Source organism: Mustela nigripes, chromosome X (assembly GCF_022355385.1).
Source record: "Mustela nigripes isolate SB6536 chromosome X, MUSNIG.SB6536, whole genome shotgun sequence".
NCBI classification, from domain to species: domain Eukaryota; kingdom Metazoa; phylum Chordata; class Mammalia; order Carnivora; family Mustelidae; genus Mustela; species Mustela nigripes.
Genome location: NC_081575.1, coordinates 41,644,261 through 41,668,503, shown reverse-complemented (window position 1 = coordinate 41,668,503; position 24,243 = coordinate 41,644,261). Strand labels below are relative to the sequence as shown.

Sequence of the window (24,243 nt, the reverse complement as noted above, 5' to 3'; positions counted from 1 at the left end):
AAGGAGATAAAAGCAGGTATAGGAACAATAATCCCAGCAGCTGGAGCTGCTTCTGAGATTGGCTCTTACCCTGCCACAACTCTTGATTACTGCAAAAAGCTAAATAGTTCTGTATTTGTGTATCTGGCAAAGGTTTTCTAAATGTAACAGAACAAATGTTCTCAATCAGTGTTCTTGTTGTCTAGGCTATAGAGCAATAGAATAGATTCAGTCAACAAGGTCACTAGTTGTACCTCTTAACCAAGATAGAGTTTCTATTTTCCAGCTAACCCTAATACTTGACCTTGACCAGCCATTCTAGGGAAAGCAGGAAAATGTCATTATTCTGAAAATAATGCTTTTATCTCTCTAGTACCATTTCTTACTCAGATGGATTTGATTCCATCTTAAAATAATGGATTTTTTAAATATAAAGGAATCTAATATGGAACGTGAAATCAAGAGACTCTGGTTGAAGAGATCCTGTTTCCACCACTGATTCAACTACTCGGTTCAGCAGTACTAACTTGTCTGATAAAGCATCCTGAACCTCAATTTTCTTATCTGTAAAACATGGATAATAATATCTACCTTGTAGAGACATTTTGAGGCTCAAATGATAATGATGTAGTGTGAAATATGCCACACTCAGTGTTTGCTATTATGCAGAACTTGGATAACTTCTCCTGTGCACTAGGCAACCGCATAATCCACCTACATAAAGGGCAGACGTTCATCATGTCCAGATACCTTATAGCAAAGATCACTTTGTTCCTGCTCATTCCAGTCTTATTTTAGGCTCAGAGATCATCCAAGCCAAGGTCTGTAGTACCTCTGTATCTTCAACAACTTGGGCAATGTCTGACCACTAATAGGCACTTAGAACCCATCTGGTTAATGAATGTTATCTTTTATTATTGAAGATTATGTATAGCAAGTATTGTGCTAAGTACTAGGTAATAGAGTGATGAATAAGATAGACATCCTCAAGGCTGTGTGGGGCATGGGGCTTGTAATCTTCAGAGTAGTGAGAGTGCAAAGGAAGACAAACTTTAAGCAAAAAATTGCCCAACAAATACATAGTGTTCCTGCTATGAGGAAAAATAATGGTGGTGGTGGGTTTCTTATCACTCAGTCAGCAGAGATAGGAATAGCCTTGAGTTTAAAAACAAATCCATTTCTCTTTAATAAGGAAAGCAACCACTAGCAACCCTTAAAATTTCTAATAATCTGACAGTAAAAACCAAAGCACAATGTATAACTGCTACTTCCTTCTGCAAGGAAACGTGTCTAAAGCATGCATAACTGAGAATATTAATTCCCCTCTTTCTCATCTCCAAATATCAGAGTGCTGCAGGATTCAGGTCCCCTCCTCTCACTCCCTAGATGATTTCATTCCATCTCCATCTCATGAGCTTACTTACATATAAGCTGACAACTCCCGAATTTATATCTGTAGCCTGCCTAATCTTGCTAAACTCTAGAGTTATATTCTTTTTTTTAAAAGGTTTTATTTATTTATTTGAGGGAGAATGAGTGAGAGAGAACATGAGAAAGGAGGAGGTCAGAGGGAGAAGCAGACTCCCCAAGGAGCTGGGAGCCTGATGTGGGACTCGATCCTGGAAGTCCAGGATCATGACCTGAGCCGAAGGCAGTTGCTCAACCAACTGAGCCACACAGGCACCCCTAGAGTTATATTCTTAACTGCTTATTCAACAACTGTTCAAAAACTCCACTAGTAGACATATCTAGTAGGCATATCAATATTCCCTTGTCCCAAATAAGAATTCTGATTTTTCCTTCCTGTAAACCTGGTCCTTCAGTTGCCTTCTCTATCTCCATCATCATCCTTCCAGTTGCTCAGGCCAAAATCCTGAGAGTCAGACTAGTCCTCCAGCAAATCCCATGGCTTTGTTTTCAAAATATGTCCAGATTCTGATGACTTTCCTCACCTTAATTGTTACCACCCCCCTAGTCTGAAACATCAACATCAGTTGTTTGGCTCATGGCAGTGGCCTCCTAATGGTCTTCCCTCTTCTTCCTTGTCCCCTTATCGTCTATTCTCATAACAGTAGCCAGAATGATCCTTTTAATATGTAAGTCAGATCATATTCCTTTAATCAGAGCCCTCCAATTATAGACCCTCTCTCTTACACTCAGAATGAAATCCCAAATCTATGCCATGGCCTACAATGCATAACATAATCTATTGTGATATCTGATCTCATTTTCTACTACAATCTGCCTATCTGTCTTAAGTAGCACAAACACTAGCTTCCTTTCTATTTCTTACGCTCACCAAGCACAGTCCTGGCTGATGGTCTTTGCCTTTGCTATTTCCAGGGCCTGGAACACTCTTCTCCCCATTGTTCTGATGATTCACTTACTCTTTTCATATAGGTCTCGGCTTAAATATTACCTACTTAATACCTTTCCCTGGCCACACTATATAAAGATTTTATTTATTTATTTGACAGAGAGAGTTCATAGTAGACAGATAGGCAGGCAGAGAGAGAGAGAGAGGGAAGCAGGCTCCCTGCTGAGCAGAGATCCCGATGCGGGACTCGATCCCAGGATACTGAGATCATGACCTGAGCCAAAGGCAGCGGCTTAACCCACTGAGCCACCCAGGTGCCCACACACTATATAAAGTAATACTACACAACACTCCCTTTGTTTTTGCTTTTTGTTTTGCTTTCTGTTATTTAGAATTTTGAAATTGTAATACAGGTTTTTTAAGATTTTATTTATTTATTTGACACAGAGAGGGAGATCACAAGTAGGCAGAGAGGCAGGCAGAGAGGGGGAGGCAGACTCCCTGCCAAGCAGGGAGCCCAGTGTGGGGCTTGACCCCAGGACCTTGAGATCATGACTTGAGCTGAAGGCAGAAACTTAACGACTGAGCCCCCCAGTCACCCCTGTAATACAGTTTAAATCAGTGTGCCAGGTCCATTTCATCTCCTTCACTGCAAGATCTGGGGGCAGGGACTGCTTCATTTTCTCAGCCTACTCTTTGTGATAACCGAGATATCAAGATATCTGCACTTTCTCTGTTTAAAAATTTTTAACTTTACTGAGGTGAAATTGACAAAATTGTAAGATATTTAAAGTAACAACATGGTGATTTGATATACATATACACTGTGAATGGGTATCCCTTGTTGAATTAATTAACACATCCATTACTGCACCTATATACTTTGTTCTTCTTCTCCTTTTTATTTATTTATTTATTTATTCATTGGATGGAAACATGTAAGTTCACCCTCTTAACAAATTTCAATTATACAATACTATGTTATCAACTATAATCACCATTTTATACATTAGATCCTCAGATCTTATTCATTTTACAACTAAAAGTTTGTACACTTTTACCAGTTTCTCCCTATTTCCTCCCATATTCCAAGCCCCTGACAATCATTTTTTTACTCTTTTTCTATGACTTCAGGGTTTTTTTTTTTTAGACACAGATAAATATATAAGTGATAGCATGCAGTATAATATTTACCTTTCTCTCTCTGGCTTACGTTACTTAACAGAATTCCCTCCAGTTTCATCCATGTTTTAATAAATGAAAAGATTTTCTTCTTTTTCAAGGTGAAATAATATTAAATATATATATGTGTGTTGTATTTTCTTGATCTAATCATTTAATGAACTATCCATCACTTTCTTTTTTTCTCTTGCTTGGCTTTATTTCTGTTTATTGTATTTATTATGTATTTGTTTTCTTCTTTTTTATTTATTTAAATCCAATTAGCCAAGATATAATATATCATCAGTTTCTGGTGTAGTGTTCAGTGATTCATCAGTTGCTTATAACACCCAGTGCTAATCACATCATATGCCCTTCTTAATGCCCATCATGGAGATGTGTTGGGGGATGTGGTATTTTTTTGCTTATCTCTCCCGCCTCACTACAATATAAACTCCATGAGAACAGGGACTTTTCCCACCTTATTTACACTATATCCTTAGGGCATAGAATATAGTAGGTGCTCAAAAGTATTTGTTTGGTGAAAATCCTTCTTTTAGAGGGCCAGAGCAATAGGCCCGAAATAGGTAATAGGGATTGGTAAAGACAGGATGTACCTGTGATTTTCTCTTGTCTAGTGTCTGCCTTGGGCTACCTAAATGAATTTCTGTTTTTAAAGAAATTCAGTTTCCAGATTGGGGATTGAAAACTTAAATACCTCAGGGGCCAGGCAGATAGTGAACTTTTTTTTTTTTTTTTTAAGAGGCTGGATATTATGGGGAAAGAAGCACAGGGGCTAGAGAAAACATGCTTCACCTTAAAGGGGCAATCACTACTCTTTTCGAGAAGATTATTGCCATGCTTGTTGAAATGTAAACCCAGAAATATGAGAACTTCGGAATTTTCAAGTTAAGTTGAAACACTAAGCATGCAATCTTTTGATTTTTAAATATTAGCATTCATGCTTTGGAAATATTATATAGAACAATAAAACCTTTGGGGGGAACATGGTGCACTTTCTGTTTTAAGTAGCAGTTAGATTTTTTGCTTTGCAAAAGGATGCAGTTCATCTTCCCTTATTCCATTTTCTTTAGGAGCGCTCAACAATATGGTAGAGTTCCAGAAAAGAGTGAGAAGCCTTATGGCTCTGCTCCAATGTTTTTAATCAGACTACACTCTGGCTTGTCTAGAAAAACTTCAGATATTTCCTTTGGAGTTGAACCTTTCAAACTTTATCACAGCATAGCCTGGCCTCAGTGGCTGCATTGTTTCCACCTGGAATAACAGTATGGCTTTTTTTATGGAACAGTAACTTCCTGATGAGCTGTAAGTCAGACGTTGAAAATGCCCTAAGTGATAATTATCGAGAAGAAACATTTTTTTAAAGATTTTATTTATTTATCTGACAGAGAGAGAGAGAGAGAGATCACAAGCAGGCAGAGAGGCAGGCAGAGAGAGGGAGGGATGCTGGCTCCCTGCTGAGCAGAGAGCGCCATGCGGGGCTCGATCCCAGGACCCTGAGATCTCAACCTGAGCGGAAGGCAGAGGCCCAACCCACTGAGCCACCCAGGCGCCCCTGAGAAGAAACATTTGATGAATCCTTTCATATAATGAAAAAGCCTTTGATAAGATGAAAACTCATGTCTAATATATCCAATTAACACGGTCAGGCTTTCTCAGAGCAAAACGACCCTTTCCAATGCATCTTTTACCTGCACCTACCACTTGCTCACTCCCTGATGAACTATTATCAACAATTACAACTAACATTTTAGTAAGAAGTCCATCCCATTTGTGTGTGTGTGTGTGTGAATGAGACTGAATTTATGCTAAGGAAATTATGATAATTGTTTCTTATCTGCACATATTGCCTTTCCCACAAACAAATCTTATCACTGAATCTCTCTGTTCATTCCCAGTGCTACTGCCCCACTGCTGAACCCCCAATCTGTACAGGAAATCCCCAGGTGGGATCTCCTAACCTGCTTACCAACTTATGAGATAACTCAAAACATTTCCAGTCTTCCCTCTCTCTAATCCCTTGACTTCAGCTGCTACTTTGCCCATTCTATAATGTCCGATCCCCTTTCAAAGTGAAGAGATAGTTGGGTTCAAACTAAGAAGGTTAAAAAGAATGACACTTTTACTTTGAGTGCCTACAAAAAGTTACAATCCCACAAATTGCTATTCTGGATATAGCTATCTTTGTGATGTGTATATAAGACACAGTCCAAATAAAATGACTTTCACCTTCTCAAGAAATGTCCCTAGAAGTATAGATCCTGCTGAGATAGGAAATGGCAGTTGAAAAGAGAAGACAAAAGAGAAGCCAGGTATCCTGTGGGTGATGGCAATTCTGCCCTCTGATTATAGGATGCATGTTTCCCTTTTAATGTCTCTGCCTGGGCTGAATGAAAGAATACTGGTTGTCTCAGGACTAGGTACACAGTTTTCAACGTAAACAGCCATCATTAGGTAATATCTTTCAAAGACCCCCAAACCACTTAGGAACTTTTCATACCATGATTTTCTTCCATAAATTTACTGCTGAAAAAAGGTTTCTGCTACTTGGGAGCACAAATTGTTCCTACTGCTGAAGTTTCTTATCTACCTAATAGCAACTCTACTCTGTAAATAGCATAGAAATTGCTGAAAAAATTCCCATTTGGTGACTTTGAAAGCAGTTGAATTCTATTCTGACCAGAAAGAGAGACAGACAGAAATATAGGAAAGAGTAAAAGCCAAAAATATTTACAACAGTAAATGAACATTTACAGCAGAAAAAAACATATTGAATCAAGTCAATCAATGTCCTAATACCAAAGAGAAGTCAGTTTCTAGAGTAACAAAAAAGTCATTGCTCTGTCAATTTAACACTGGCTGTTATGAATGCATAATTGATGTAAGATGGTGAGAAAACAAGCAAAGATTTTGATATTGTAGCCCCACTCAGGTCTCATAAACAAGCCTGTCTTTCCACCCATATACAGCCACTGTATAGTGGCTCCTGGGGAGCTACATTCTATACAGACGGCAGGAGGCAGAGCTAATGTGTGGTACGACATTTTTTACCTGAAACATTTTGGCTCAGTTTTCAAAATGACTACCTCTCACACCAGGCAGGACAGAGATAGAATCCAGTTTCCTATCCCTACTTGTTATGGGTCTGCTCATGATATTCTTCATTAATATATTTTGTCCTTCACAGCAGCCCCACTCCCTTCCTTTTTCCATCATTCCCTCTCTCTCCTTACTAAAAAAGAGACATTTACTTATGCTTCTTACATTTCCACTCAGTGACTTTCCTGATTGAACATGCTGTCTCTGGCTTCTACCATCTCCTCTCTCACTCCACCTCCTTTCCAAGATCAAATTCTCTCTCCCCATGAAACCTAAAACTTTTCGTCATATGCTGGACTCCAGAAGGCCCTTCTTTTCTCTCTGGTACAGTTACAGAATTCTTCAGTATCCTCTAATGAAGTGCACGAGACCTACTCAGTCCTTTCATTCTGCCTGGTGAATTGTAGTTTAGGTTATTTTCCTAGGAAGGACAGGAGGAGCCAAAATTCACTGCAAGTTACATATTCTTATGAAGCATTACCAATTGTTCTATGAAGCAAAAGGGAGAAGTCTTTCCTTTGTCAATTTCCAGCTGAAGCTTACAAAACAGTGGTATAATAAAAAGGGTCTTGAATTTGAAACTAGAATATCTGGGCTCACATCCCATCTTGGCCACTTCTTAGGTATATGACCTTGAGTAACTGAATTAAACTACTGAGTCTCAGATTCTTCATTTATAAATCTGCCCTATAGGATTCTTGCCCTCAAGGTTTACTTAGAGAATATATTAATAGACTGGTTGAAAATTTTATGTATAATATATATTACTTATAGTATCTATTTTATATATATGTAGTAGTATATTTTAAATACTATGTATTATATGTGTAGTAAAAATTGTATGTAGTATATATTGTATATGTTTATCTTTTTCTTTAATCTTAATTGTCATATTGAGCCTGCCTAGTTTCTCTTAAGCAATAACCCTATGTAGAGACAAGGGATATCGCCAGGGAAATGTTGACAGTCTGGTTTTTAAGAGACCTTCAGGAGTGGCAGTCTGTCATGGTTAGAAATTTGATTTTGACAGTGTCACAGAATTTACCCATCCAAGGAGGCTGATTGATATAAACCAAACTCATAAACAACTGATACACAAACTAGAAATTCACTCTCTTTTCTAGTTTCTAGCTACATAGTAAGCAGAACTGATAATTTTTAAAAGTCAGTTAGTAATTATGGAATTAAATTAAGGGGAGGTTAACTAATATTTTATGCAATTTTATCTATGTTTAAGATGAATGAATATCCCTATCACACAGAGGAAAATATGTCTTTGGTCTGGTGTCTTTCAGATTCAGTCTTTCTCTTCTAGACTTTGCTGAATTCACATTCTAAATTCTCTTCTGACTTCCCATTCCTCTGAATTTCATGGTACTATCCTCTTTTTTGATGATACCCCTTAGATTTGTTAATATCACTAATTAAGCTATGCATAAATCAAACCCTGAGCCTGGGATACATTAGATCTCCTTCCATTATGTGTTGATTTAATTTTTGCAGCTATTAGTGCTCTAGGGGTGCTCCTCTGGAGCAGCCTAGGGCTACTATCAGTTAGCCTAGTGTTGGATGAATAGTGCAAATTATTAACCTGGGTTTCTCATTCACTTTTAGTCACACTGGGCATATTATATTATATATATATAATAGTCATTTATTCAAATAAGTAGGGGGAATGGATAAGCTAATTTTCCCAGGTCACCTTCTATTGGATTATTTTCCTAGGGTTAAATGAAACAGTTACATCTTGCAAGCTCATTCAATTTGATTTGATTCTGAGAATAATTTTATGCTGCTCTCATGTAGAATAGGGCCTGTGGCCTGAGAAGTACTAGATGGTAATCTTACTAAGTCAGTAAGATAATTTAATAGAAACAACAAAATACTGGCCCTAGACCCAGAAAAAGGCAGTTCTAACATTTCCCTGAGATACTCTTAAAACAGAAGTATATATGTAAGATTTAGATGTGTTCAGAACAAATTGGGAGTGACTATTCCTTTTCAAGTAGACATCATTTTCAAGAGTAAAATTATTCAAATTTTCAGAAAAGAGTTAATTTTATGAAAATTTGATTTACACAAATGTATCGAGAACAGGCTACTTACCGCATAAAGGAAGAATCTTTTGGAAAGAAAAGCAGAATGGTTTGTACATCTTACAGACTAGAAATATGGAAAGATCCCAAGTGTTGCTGATTTAATTACCCTTTCCTGTTTATTCTATCTGTTCCAGATTTAATCTACAAAATTGAACTTGCAGGAGGTCTGGGAGCAATCTTCCTCCTCCTTGTACTTCTTGTGATCATCTACAAATGCTACAATATTGAACTGATGCTCTTCTACCGACAGCATTTTGGAGGTGATGAAACTACCAATGGTAAGCTGTATCCTGTTCAACTTCAATTAAAAGGCATGAATTTTTGATTAGGTAGGAGAATATCCCTAATCTTAAATGATACATGATGAAATATTTAGAGTTACAGGGCTCAGACTAAAGCAAGTTACCCCTCAAACAGTTCAGAAAAAAATTTATGTATTTATCAAGAAAGAACAAAGGGGAGAAAATATTAACCACAGGACAATCTGGTTAAAGGATATACAGACGTTCTCTGAAAATATTTTATTTTTGTATGTTTGACACTATTTCCAAATAAACAGTTTAACAAGGAGACATGAACTGATCTGGAACTAAAACAATTGCTGTCAAAACCCTTCCCCTTACTAAGAAATAAATTAAGAATCAATTCCATTATTTTCCTCCAGAAAATTAAGATTTAGGTACAGATCATTTTTAGCCATTCCTAACATTAAAAAAATAAGCAAATCATTTAAGAAACAGATTAAAAGCTATGAAAAGTCTTTTTTAAAATCTCACAGTGCATCTGGATCCACATATTTTGGATGATTTTAGAACCAGTCTCAAAAATGACCTAAAGGATAGAAATTCAGAATGTAGTTTATAATTTTCTTATATTTGCCATCTAGGGCCCTAGAAATCTTTTGAATGAAATATCAGTAAAGCATTGCATTGAGCCTTGTTTCTTTGAACATTCAAAAATGATTTAATTTTTCAAGAGAATAAATTACCATATATCAAATCAATACCAATAAGAAATCATGACATGTAACTCGATATGCATAAAGTCCTCAGCCACAAACTACTGTAAGTCTTGGAAATGTATGTGTGGAACCCCTTAGGTAAACCAAGATTAAAAAGAAGTCCATTTTTAAGTCATTAAAAAGTCAGACTTTGATTCTACGTTTCATTATATTAAAATAATGAAGGTTAGAGCTTTCGTTTGTTTTTGTAAGATCATGGTCTTAAAGAAGATGGATTCATGATTTTGTTTATTTTTATAGTGGTAGAAGAAGGGCAGGGTGATGACTGTAAAAAAAATTTGAGGAATCTTCAATATTGGTCCTATGTTTTCTATTATGTAAATAATGATGAGTGGATTTTAGTTGACTTATGTTTTCATAGTCAATTAGAGAAATGTTGAATGTTGTTTGATGAGTACATATGCATGCTCTTTATCAAAGCAGTATATCTACCTAATTATTTTTTTATTTTTTTTAAAGATTTTTATTTATTTGATAGAGAGAAAGATCACAGGTAGGCAGAGAGGCAGGCAGAGAGAGAGAGGGGGAAGCAGGCTCCCTGCTGAGCAGAGAGCCCAATGCGGGGCTTGATCCCAGGACCCTGAGATCATGACCTGAGCCGAAAGCAGAGGCTTAACCCACTGAGCCACCCAGGTGCCCCTCTACCTAATTATTATAGCAGTCATTTAAAAGTATTATAGACCCTTATTCAGGCATAGTTTCAAAATGAGAGATTAGGGCCTGTTCCAACCATAATTATGTGCTCCAACAATATATATGAAAGTATGGTCAGTTTCGAGATACAGAAATTAATATAGATAAATCTGACTTCTCAATCAGAGACAGACATATCTCTCTGATATGAGGAATTTGAAAGGCAGGGTGTGGATGGGGGAAGGGGAGGAGAAAATGAAACAAGATGGGACTGGGAAGGGAGACAAACCCTAAGAGACTTTTGATCTCAGGAAACAAACTGAGGGTTACTGGAGGGGAGAGGGGAGGAATATGGTGGCTGAGTATGGACATTGGGGAGAGTATGTGCCATGGTGAGTGCTGTGAATTGTGTAAGACTAAAACAAATAATACACTATATGTTAATAAATTGAAAAAAAAGAAAAAATCTGACTTCTTACTTGCACATGTAAAATAACTAGATGAAATGTACTACTGAGGAAATAGTTACTGATTCACAGGTGCCAACAAGTGGCTAAATTATTCAACTGGGAATATAGAAGACACATTGTCTAAATGAAAGAACATGAGAGGGAGGCTCCTGTGATTAATTTGTCTTGAGTCATGAATATAAGCAATTTGTCAATACCCTCTGTGATGATACAATTTATTAAGTTAATCTGCAATAATTAATTATATTCATCACCCATACCCAAGAATCCAGATTAACTGATCAGTTGTAGTACATATTTGTAAGGCTGAATCCATGCTAGCATCATAGGACATTTCAGGATTAAATTTTCTACTTTGCATCTACATCTCCAGTGTGGTTCATGTAGTGAAAAATGACAAAAATATAGAGCATTTTGGTTAGAAAATTGTATGTACTGATTCCAAACCTGTTGTTTTAGGGAGCAAATGTAATGTGGAAGGAAGGGACTTCAAGGGTTTTCATTAGGAAGGAGAATTCAAATATTTTTTTATTCCTACATGGAAACTTAGACCTTAAATATACAACACCTGTACTAGCTGAATGGAATACTAAAAAGTCAGCAGGTATGTGGTGAGGATGAATAAATAAATGAACATTAAAGCTCTATTAGAAATACTTGGTTTCATGATGCCAAATATCAGCTAGATAACTTCCAAATTTTTCATTTCTTTATTTAAGTACTTTGGCATCTCATGGACATATCTTAGTTTTACCCTTATACTTTTTGTTCATACTTTCTCTTTAATTCATAGGTATAGTAGCATTTTTGAAAGTTCTTATAAAAATGCCTTGTTTTTATAAAATAAAATCAATCCAACAGACTTTTACTTCTTAATCATTCTTTATAAACCTCATTTCATTTTATTTTTTTTTAAAGATTTTATTTCTGTATTTGACAGAGAGATCACAAGTAGGCAGAGAGGCAGGCAGAGAGAGAGAGAGAGAGAGAGGGAAGCAGGCTCCCTGCTGAGCAGAGAGTCCGATGTGGGACTCGATCTCAGGACCCTGAGTTCATGACCTGAGCCGAAGGCAGTGGCTTAATCCACTGAGCCACCCAGACGCCCCGTCATTTCATTTTAATCCACCAATGATAGCTTCATTTATTTGACCTTTGAGTTGTTCAGTCATTAAATATTAATTAAGTGTCCACTATGTGGCAGGCTTTATGTATGATATATTTACTTATATTCCTCATCTGGATCAACACATATACACATACTATAGTAGGCACTAGGGATATAATAATCCACAATGTTACACAGTCTTTGCACTTTAGAAGCTAAGGATTTAGCACCGTGTTTAGCATAGCCCTAGAACTGGGTTGTAAACAGGAATGGCTTCCTGGTGGTGAACAGGATTAAAATGAGCTTTGAAAACTGGAAGGACAGGAGTGACAACAGGAAAATTCTTCAGTTTGGTTCCCTTCCTCATAACTTCTCTCTTCACTGGGAACAATATACGCATGGTGATTGCTGTGCAAGCTCTCTTTCTTGTAAGTCTCTGCCATCTGCATTGTGCTCTATTTTCTGGTTCCTCAGATGAGCTTAGTCAGCATGATTTAACACAGAAGAAGGCTCATTAGCCTTGCCTAGCAGAGTGGTGTTACTTAATTGCCTTTTGGTTTTAAAACAATTTTCAGGCCTTGTTGTTAACCTTATTTACATCATGTTGTTGATTTTGCTCTTCCATCTTGCTCCTCTCTAAGAGCAACAGCTGTGGATATTCATGAGATTTTCTTGGCTGCCTATATAAGGCTGAAGTGCGTTTTTTAAACTGTGGCATCTGCATCGCTGCTTGCTCACTAACTGGCATCTTAGAGCTTCTGGGACATCTGACATGGTGGCTTTAAGAGCACTCTTCCTGTTCTGTCCAGCCACCATAAGCTCTTTAATTCTTTAAATATTTAATTCATTTTAAAGGGACATGACTAAAATCAGAAGCAACACTTTCCCAAAAGAATGGTGTGCTTCTAGAATGTTAGGTAAAATTTATTATCCAGACATGTTAGGTGTTAACAGATATCAAAGACATCCACATTCTTTATCACAAATTGATTTGGGATATGCAAATATGGCAATATTTTTCTAGAAGAAAGTCTGTAGCATCACCTATATTAAGGTATAGGTGAAACAAGTAGGGACGAGGAATATGTGAGTTTAGGCATGTTTGGAGGGCAAATAGTCTTAGGATAAACAATATAGACAAAAATATAAAAGGCCTGGCCCAATGAGTGAAAGAGGTAGTCATTACAGATGGTTAGCTCATAGTAGATGCTCAACAAATCACAGCTGAATAAATTAATAAGTAGTTGAATTTAAGGAGTTTGCAAAGCAGAAATGTCATCAAAATCAGAGGAAACAAGGGCCTAGTCTGACATTATGGAATTTGAGGCAGCAGCATCATCCATTAAGAACAATGAAATACATTCTGTTCATAGGAATGGATCTGTTTGTCCTTTGGCCTATTTTATTCTTCCAGCTGTGTATCATCAGCAGCTCTAAGTCCCAGGTCAGTAATTATAATTGGAGAAAGTCAAGGACTTGCAGGTGCATCCTGAGCTTGATTGGAACAAGGGCAGAGGTGCTAAGATTACCAGGAGGTTCTTACATTAGCATTGCTTATGAACATTCTCACTTCCAAGTGGTGTTTTATGCATATGAGTGGAATGTGCCCCATTTGTAAGCCAAATGATCTCAACTATCCAGGGCAGTCCTTCATGTGCATCTGTTTCTTGGCAATCAAGTAACCCAACCAAGTTTTATGGAAGCCTTTTCCAGCCAGAGGACATGCTAAAGAAAAACCTCTTGTCTTCAGGCACCATCAAAACGTAAATTACCAGAGTTCCTTTCATGTGGGGGTGGTAAAGACTGGAATCTTACTAGAATTAGAAAAATATAATCCTGCCTCAGATATCACTAGATAATCAAGGTGTGCCGTGTACTTCTACTCTAAGGTATTTATATGTCTCCATATACCTATCATTTATTTCTCCTTTAGTAGGTAGAACTAAATCATTAATGGTATAGATGAGTGGCTGCTTCATTCTGTAAATTACATTTTGGTCAGGATTTGCTATATTGTAATCAGGTCTGCTTTAATGGAAAATATTGATGAGGTTTAGAAACAAACCCTGAAATATTTGCCTATCTTTTAAAACTATTATTTGCAAGTAACAAGGTTTACTAAATATTAAGTTTCACTTAAGTCTATGTTCACTACATTAACTTTTAAAAATAATTTTCTATAAATAAGGGAATTTAGAAAACCACTATAACTTTTCCAATGTGGCTTTTCTAAAACCAATGGAGACTAATATTTTGAGTGGTTGTATTAATAATTTTTAGGGGAAAAATATGTAAACATTTTACATTTTCTCTTTGGAGAGGCTGAAGAGAGAGAGCCAACACAGCAAAGGAGGAAAAAAATACTTTCTCAAAGCATAGTTAATTCCCTAAGTGTGTGAAGGGAAAACCTAATTTAGCAATAATGGAAGGATGTATATTTTGAAACAATGGCTTCTTTTGGAAGCTTGTGTCAAATTAGTTGGCCATGGATTGAACAAGAATAACAGACAATGCACTTGTATAAAACCCAGCTGCTGTCTCTAATATTTGATAATGAACTACTTTTTGTATATGAAGATGACAATACTAACCAACTGGAAATATGGCATGTGTTGTGAGTAGTGTCTCCAGGAGTGAGGCTGGATTATTTTGATCTTCCAGACTCTAGGGCCCAGCCCCTCTTGGATCTCTTGCACATATTTGTGCAAACGAGGTATATAGCCTGTGACCAAGTAACAGAGCCAAGCCAACTGGCACAGAAAAAGTTCAAATCCATGACTTTGGTCTATTTAGTCCTGCATTCAATCACACTGAGCTAATCATTCACACATCACTGAACATCACAAATATGTATAGTCACCAAAAGTCACAAATAATAATTCTCTTTTATTCTGTCCTGACTATAGGTTTCCCATTACCATGACTATTTAAGCTCATATCATATGACTACGTTATGTGGAAATGTACCAGATTTCTTATAACATGGCATGTGTTTTTTTTTTTTTTCTAATTGTAAAAGACAGTCACTAATTATACTGTTTAGTTCAGCCTGTTAATGGTTATAGACATTTAGTAGTTAAAGAGAACCTACTAATACATAAAACCCACTTGTTGTTCTTTGCATTTAAGACAACAAGGAATATGATGCCTATCTGTCTTACACAAAAGTGGACCAAGATACTTTAGAGTGTGACAATCCTGAAGAAGAGCAGTTTGCTCTTGAAATACTGCCAGATGTCCTGGAAAAACACTATGGATATAAACTCTTCATCCCAGAAAGGGACCTGATTCCAAGTGGAAGTAAGTACTTTCAGTTTTGTATTTAAAATTTTTGTTTCTTTTATGAAGTTACATGGAGGCTTCAGATGTCAGAACCAAGTATTTAGATAGTTGTTTCTCATAGGAGATTTTATTAAATTCAAATTTCTCCACTATGTCTGTGTCCTGGCATGCACATTTTTTAAAAGGTACTCTCACTTGCATTTCAGTTATGGTTTTACATTTTAGGTATTGCGCCTTAATGGTATTTTTAAAATTACATTGCCTTAGCATTCTAAGAAAATGATGATCCTTAAAAATATATATAAAAGTCAAAGCCTTTTCAATGCATTTCAGTTTCAAAGCTGGTCTTCTGTCATTGTCCTTCTCCTTATACCTACATTCGTTGTCACTAATAACTGAAAATATGCCTTGTTACTCATTTCCAGATTTATTGGAAAAAACACATTAAAAATAATGTATGTGATACTATGGGGTATAGAACTCACTGTGTATTCAAGTTATTTTAAAGAGGCTCTGGACTTGAATGCTACTTTTAAAATATGCTACATATTGAAAGCTATATTTCAGCTTTTAGAATAAATTCAGGTTCAAGTAAAAAATTTATATTTAGTTCCTGTTCATGTTCAGAGTGCTGTACAGGCTAAAGTGTAAGGGGAATACAGGAAAGCTTAAAATATGACCCTGTCTTCAAAGAGTTTAAAATGCCATTGAAAGTAAATATAACTACTAGAATTAGTTTGCATATGATTCTATATTAATATCCTTGAGGAGGGTTAAAATGTGTCTACCAATCAGAATATGATAATTTGTACCCATGTGATAACAAAATTAAAAAGCTTTTATTTCCCATACTTCACAGTATATAAAATATATTCATATAATTCCATTTCATGTTTATAATAACCCTATGTAGAAAAAGAGTTGATACCATTATCCTTAACTTACAGATAAGAAAATAAGTTCAAGTACTCCAAGATCAGATAGCTGGCAAATGGTAGAGCTAGGATTAGAATGTGGATCTATTTGACTCTGGTTCTCAGTCTATTAGATCATGATATTACTCCAAAACATTTATTCAGATTATCAGCTGTCCACCAAGTTCACTAAACTGAAAGGAGATAATTTGAAACACTTGATTTTTGGTTGTTTATCTCTTTTCTCAGAATGCATATGTATCTAAGTATGTTTCTGTATGCACGTGAATATGCACACTTAAATGTACATAGAAAGAAACAAAGAAAACAGTATTTACTGGTCAATTACTCCCTGTACCACAAATGTAATAATTCCCCAAGCTCCTTCTCACAGTCTTCCACTCTTTTCTTTCTGTGATTCTTTTCATCTTTATGACTTGAGATACAAGTTCTACATTGATTGAACCCCAAGAAACCTGTTGATACCTCTGAGTCATTTTTGATTCTTCTGTATCTCTCTCCTAAATCCAGTGTCCGTTTCATCTTTTAGATTCTCAGTTTTACCTTCTAGTGTAGGCCTTAATCACCTCATTACTACAATGTTGATTACTCTCTGCCTTCCTTAGTATTCTTCTCATCCATCTATTTCCTCAAATATGTATAATTTCTTGATCATATCACTTCCCCATTCAACCTTAAATTGTTCAACATCTCCTGTAGGATAAAATCCATAATCATCAGTTAAACACTCCTGTAGTCTGGTGTTAGCCCAGATCAATCTCCTAAACTTGTTTTTTATCATTTCCTTACACCTTTCACTGGAACCATATTGTGCCTTTGATATACATTGTATGTCCTTGTAATGCTTTTGTTCATGCTAGCCTTTTATACCTTTACAAATCTTATTTACTCTTCTCCATATCACTGCCTGTATAAAAGGCCCATAATAATTTCTCCAGTCCAAAGTTCACACATAAAGTCACTTTTTGGCCTATAAACTTTTTTACTCCTGTGACATTTTATTCTATTATTTTATATAGTTTCCCATCTATTTATATTTTATCTACTCAGGAAGATTATAAGCTCCATGAGGGCAGAGACTATATTTCATTTATTCCATATTCCTGTCATCATCTAGCAGAAAAGTTGAACTCATTGAATGCTTCATAGGTGCTTATTGATTTTGTTTGAGCAGTGTCTAAGATAGAAGGAAATAATGAGAATGACGTAAGTCAGGGTTTAAATTTTTGCATGACAGTGTCTAAATGGCATTTTTTGTTAACAAGGCAAACATGAAAGCTAAAAAGGAGCTTTCTACTGGGAGAAAAAAAATTGTGAGTAATTCATATGAATAGCTTCAGTCCTTAAACTAGGCTAAAGAGTATATTGTTTTTATTTTTTCATATTCAAAAGAATATTAAAAGGGGTTTAACATTGATATAAAATTAAAAACATTTCTTAAATATTTTGTTTAATTTATTAGATTACTATTTTTTCTACTTTGTCATGAGTATCTTTTTAAATGTAAACATTTTGCAACATCAATTTTTAGAATTATATCCTAAATTGTATTAAAGTAATGTCATTACCAAAATGGAATTTGTACTCTCTGTTAAGTCATCTTCAATAGGATTCAATGTCGTGCTGGGCTTTCTGTCTTCTTGCATTCCAAAATTGTTGGTACCACAGTAGGCAGTCTTTATCAACTCCACCAGTTCTTCTGAAATTGAAAACAGTGCTTTACCATTGCATACATCAGAAAGGGAAATGGGGGTAATATAGAACACAAGAGAGTCACTTTACCTAGAACTCAGTAGATGACAATAGCTTATTATGTAAAGAAGAAGCTATTGTGCATAGGTGAGAGTCAGACCCAGGCAGCATGAAGGTGAAAGAGATGCATCCCCAAATTGCTTCTTATAGTCTATTTTGGGGACCTGACTGGTCAATTAATCAACACAGTGGGTCAATGTAGTTAACAGGTGGTAAAATATTTTACACCTCATTGAGTTAGCTAGTTGTTTGGCTAAATTGATTGAAATTAGTTGTTTCAGTGTATCAAAGACCCATCTGAACATCCTCTTTGACAATAGAGTGTGAGGCTTATATAAGCCATATTTCCTAGCTCTAAGCTACAAGATTTGAGTTGGGGACTGTAACTCACTGAATAAGAAGAGATGTTAGGAAGTTGTCACCTACTATACCCTGACATTTAAAGAACTTAACATAAAAACACCCAAGAAGTCATTAGGATGGCAGAAATTTTATAGTCCATAGAAGATCACTTTAATTTTTTTGAGATTATACAACCATCAGACTGAGCAGGGATTTGGATTCTGTGTACTCAGTGGTGCACAGGAAGACTCCTTTTAGAAGTAAGCCATTTGGGACAACTATGCAGTTTTTAGATGCAACCACTGGAGGGTGTTTGATTTTAATCCTTCCTTCCTAAATGAGGAAATTCATGTTCTCTGAATTCTGATTTGCGAGTGTAACCTGCAGAAATTCTTAAAAAGGCCCTTTGACAATTTTTCTTTTTCCATCAACATTTTAGAGCTGGCTGAGCAGTCACCATGTCACAATTAACGAGTTTTTTCTTGGCATTTTTAGCATGCATTCAGGAAGTTGATGAAGTATATGAATAATATACTTGATTTACACATGAATGACAGAGTAGAAAATTTTGGACTTGGTGTATGTGTGTTATTAAAGAAGCTTCTGTGGTCTGTATTTGCAGCCATTGGTACAGATTTAACAGGTTATGCTATATAAATATAGACACATTCCTGGGGGGGGGAAACTAGTTACAATATTATAAGCTATGCTTGTCCCTCACATCTCTTTTAAAATATGTTGACCCAAGACTACTCCTTCCTCCAAAAACTAGCAATGAGGTCTTTGAGGATTGTAAAAGCAGACTTCATAATATCATCCTTGATCTACAACAATAATTTTCTATGAATCAAATTAATGAGGTCTATGTCATTAACCCATTAATGTTTAATATCTTCACTTTTGATGTATCTTCAGCTTCTTTTGGACCACTCTCATGGTATTCCAACTCAATCTCATTAGCACACATACTTTTCCAGTGCATACAGTTTCAAAGTACATGAAGGGGACTCCACCCATCTTCTATCTCCCTCTCAGTCTCTCTCTTCCTCATATGACCAACGGTTCTCAAAATGCTTCAATAGAAAGATGTTACTTACCAAGATAAGGTTGTATCTGCACTGTTTCCACGTGCCCTACTAAGGAAGTGTCCTTTGGCCATCATGAGGCAGCAGAGATGGGGAGATTTGACACAAACATTTTTTTCATAAAGGCTAAAACTAAAAGTCTTCAGCTCTGGACATTATTTTCCTGGCAGTGGCCTACCTTTCCATTCTTGAGCCTGTAGCCAAGATCTTCCTTGTGTTTTCTCAGGTTTGGTGCCTGAATGTGGCAAGAATTCCTACTTTCCAGTAAAAATTTGGTTTGTCTCTTCCCAGGCTAGAAACATCTGTCCTGAGAATAGCAAAAGCAACTTTGTTGCCAACAGGCATCTGAATGTCAGAACTGACAGACAAGCAAAAGAAAGCCAGATAGAAAACACCCTACTCAAACTGCCTAGAGACACAAATTTGAGAAGTAGATATTTTCTCACCCCTGCAGCTGCTGGGTTTTGTGGTGTAAAGTACTGTACACAGAGCACATTTTGTTCATGGGGCCTAGTGGATCCTTGAGGAATGAACAGATGTGCTCTGAAGCTGACATGTGACCAATAGAACCCAGCTGTGCAATTGAGATCCTGAGATCGGGGACATTTTTGGATGAGTACCATTTAGGTTCTCTATCCCATCTTATCTCAGTGTTTCTGCAAGGATTAAAAAACATAAAAATATAAAGGTTATTGAATTAGGCTCAAGGCCACTGATCAGGTGGAGAAAATAACATTCTAAGACTAAAAGTAGAAATAACCCAATCCTGTAGCTGTTGCTTGCCTTTAAAAGAAAGCAATCAAGGTACTTAAAAATACCTATGTAATATTTATTAACAATTAAAAATTGAGCCGGTTCTGTCTGAAACTTCAGAAAAATCTATAAATATCTAAGTAGACTTTGAAGAGAAAAAAATTCCTTTTAAATGATTTATCTTAATGTTCCCTTCTATTCATAGAAAGACTGAAGGGATCTCTATGTGAGTTATTCATGCATTATTACACTAGAGAAAGACATTAGTATACTAAAGATACTGTCACATATATGTTTGATCATCTCTGTCTGCTGAAGTTATATTTATGAATTTGGCCTCAAGTATCAGTATTACTGAAGGAGTAATTGAGTGAGTGAAACTCAAGATTCCCATAACTCCTTCAGTAATTTAAGGGAAAATGATAATGTCTGATTACATTCTTACATTTCCTCACTATTCTAATCTTCAGTTTTCTAATACTTAGTGTTAGCCATGTGATTGTGCTGACAGTGGAATGACAAATGAGTGGAGAATACATCTGGTGTCAGATGATCCCTAGTCACTTCTAAGTGAGGCATGCAAAAAATATTTTTGTACATGGATCTGTAAGTACCCATTGCCAATAGTTCCTCTAATAGCTGGACATATTGGACACTATTCAAGTAAATTTTCCTTGGGGAGTAATAAAATCCTTTTCTAGGCATTCTGATGTCTGTGACCTAAAAACTGTGAGGCAGGGGTGACATGCACAACCGTGGAAATTTAACACATTGTGAGCAATTAACTCAAATGGAATAAAATTAGATATGCCCACTATCCCCTTCATGTTAAAGTCAAGAGAAAAGGAATTATACCCCAATATGCCCCCAAATGTGCTGATGTCAATGGACTAAAGTTTCTCACGAGAGTTTGAGGTTAAGAAAGAACTGTGTAGAATTTCAATCAAGAAGTCTACTGCTCGAGGGGCGCAAAGAACAGACACCTTAAAAAAAAAAAAAAAGGATCAGAAGACCTGGATAAAACTGTCTTTAAGTACAAAGGAGCCACAGAAAAGACAATTTAAGGAGCAGGTAGTCTTGTTCCTATTCATAAGATTGCACTGAATGAAACTAATTCCATCTACAAGTTTCTAGGGCATGAGGGTAAAGGAGAAAAAGAGGAGGGAAAGGACATTTTACAGGGTGGTTTTTTTTGGGGGGGGTTGTTTTTTTGGGGTGTTTTTGTTTTTGTTTTTGTTTGCTACTCTCCATATGATCTTTCCCTCAGTATTCTCTGAATGTTTTCCATTACCTATCTTTACTCTCAGGAAAGAGGTGAAGAGAGATTAGAAAGAATTTAGAGATGAGGATAATATTCCAGAGTAGATTCTACGTACTGTTATGCTTCCCTACCCACCCAACCACAGGTAAAATGTAACAGTAAAAGTAAAGGATTCATTACCAGAAATAACAGTCTTCGAAGTCAAAACTGTGAATAAATATAATTCACTATACTTGCAAGGTCACAGCAAATTCATGTTAGCCATTGATCAACCAACCTTTCAAAAATAATTAATTAGTATCCTTAACATTACTCAGTAGAGAATAAAATGCTTACCAAAATATTTAAGCCAATGAACTATCTATGAAATATCAAGCCAAGGACTTGGAGAGGGAGGAGAAAGGAAAAGTTTTTGTAGGGTAAGTAATACCACACACTGTTTAGAAAGCTCCTCCTTCCCACACATACACCTAGTTAAATAAAAATTTTATTGCCTCAATCTTTGTGGCAGACAACACAGGCAGAGCCTTACATCTGCCAGAGGCAGAATCAAGACCCAGATCTTTAGTAATATCAACAGACAAAGTCAGGTTGTCAACCTATATGACTCTTTCAACAGGTTAGTATTAAGCTTCATTATTTAAGATGCATATAGTATTTTCAATGAGACTACATTATAAATTGTTTAGTTATACCAGAAGGCAAATATTTTTTTCCCAAATATATAATGCTGAATAATACATTTTTCTTTGATATATAGGACTGATTTGATATATAGGATTGATTTGATATATAGGAAACCTATATTATTTTTGCTGGTTTCTCCATACCAGTTAAAGGAAAGGACCCATCTCAATCAATTAGAAAGAATTCATTTCTGATGTCAATTTAGAGATTAAATTTTGATTTTAAGTCTTATAATATTAACCCATAGGTTTTAGAAAATACCACTGTTGATATCTATGAGTTAGTTAATGTTAGCCAAAGATTAATGAATTAGCACCCATATTAATGCATCCTTTCTCATCTTAATGATTTGTCTGTTAATGGATGTACATAGCTGTGGGTATAAAAAACATTATTATTTGAACCTGGAAAAATAGTAAATTGTGTCTTTGTCTATAGGTTAGTTGTCTTTTAACTTTTTAAAAATATGCCAACTACCCCTAACATAACTACTTGGACATAAGATTATTTACAAGAAGCTAATCGATTAATTTGATAACCTGATAAATCAGGTTAGTAGGCAGTAGCAAGACCTCATGGACATTCCTAAATATATAAGGTTTTTTTTCTCACTTGTTCTTCTGCCTACATCTGTAACAGATTCAGCGCCTGAGATTTATAAGAGTACTGAGTTCTTTTGGGAAAGTATACACATCACAGTAGAAGCAATTTCTTAGGGCTGCCATTCTTCCTGCTTCTATTTTATTGCTTTATTTCTTTCTTCAGTTACGGTTTTTTTAAATAAGTGTCCTGTTTCCAAGTCACTTTTGTAGAGCTAATTCTATTTTTCTAGATGCACTGTAATTTTGGTTTATACAACTGCCCCGAAAGAATTTTTTAAATTGAATTTGCTTTCCTTTTAATAGTTTTAGTTTGTCACTTTCCTTGTTTCCTATTGGCTTAAACTTTCTTCATTCTCTAATAAGTACACACCCCAAAGTGGGCCTAGTGACTATGCATTTCCTTTCTAGAATATTTCCTAATTTCTGTCAACTCTCAAGATAGACAAATGAAAAAAGGTTCTTTGCACTTGCACTTATAATATGAAAAATGAATTTATACCAACTCAAGCACCCTTGTCAAAACTATGTTCAAGGGTTTTTTTTCTTTACCAGTTGTGAAGATCACAAATAATTTAAATGTAATTAGCTTTATTTTGTGTCTGATAATTTGGTATGGTTTCACAGCTTTGTCTAGAGAAGCAAAAGACTATCAGACCCAGGCCTCTTTAATTTTTTTTTTTTTTTTGTCATCATAGGTTACTTCAAACCAAAATCTATAAAGAAATAATTTAATGACCTTCTATTTCAGGGATATTTTATACTTCTTTATGTGGAAAAAAAAGAGCCTTTGAGGGATTTCTAGTACTCAGTTGCTAAATTTGCCAGAATAAGTCAAGGCAAGATTTAATAAATATTCATGTGTGCTGTGGATTTAGGGACTTTTTAAAAAAAGTTTCCTTATTATCTCTTCTTGGTAACAAGCTTTTTAAAATGGTTTCTGAAGGTTTCTAAAATGTCCCTCACAAAACCACAGCTCTACCATGGCAAACACCACTGCCTGTCAGAGACTGCACTAACTATGGACCAGCAATGTCTTAACATGATACCTGTTTCTGCTTAGTTTACTTGGAACTTTTCCAAACCTAAATACCCTGATGGTCTCTAATTCAGGGGCAGCAAACTTTCTCTGTAAAAGCCCAGATAGTAAATATTTTTGACTTTGTGAGTCATATATGGTCTCTGTTGCATCATATTCTTTTTTTTTTTTACAACCTTTAAAGAAATTATTCCTTGCTCATAGACCATGCAAAAACAAGACATATTCTTAATGGATCATGCTCTAGTTTGCAGTCATTGGATGTAGACATGCAACCTGGGGGTAAGAGAGAAATTATTTGGGGTACTTGTTGCATAGAAGACAGCAACAACTCCCTGGCTAAAAATTAGGAAATAAAAAATATTAACTCTACCTGTTTGGTCTCTTGTTAGTTTACGTATATTTTTCACGATGGCTATGTCCTGTTTTTTTCCCCTAAAGATAAGAAGACAGAAAGTAAAAACTTAAGAAGGGAGGAAAGAAGGGGGTAAACAGAGATAGACAAAAAGAGAAAGGGAAAACAAGAGAGGGAAAGGCAGAAAGAATGAACAAGAAAGCAAAAAGGGAGATAAAAGGACAAGAAAGAGACAGGACAGAAAAAGA

General features: G+C 35.8%; 1 protein-coding gene across 1 annotated transcript in view; it reads left to right on the top strand.

Moving 5' to 3' along the window:
• Positions 1–24,243, top strand: part of IL1RAPL2 (interleukin 1 receptor accessory protein like 2) — a 610,158-nt gene that overhangs the window by 582,116 nt on the left and 3,799 nt on the right. Inside the window, exons 7-8 of the mRNA XM_059385200.1 lie at positions 8,811–8,954; positions 15,035–15,205. Coding sequence (XP_059241183.1) covers positions 8,811–8,954; positions 15,035–15,205 — 315 coding nt within the window. The remainder of the gene's footprint in view (positions 1–8,810; positions 8,955–15,034; positions 15,206–24,243) is intronic.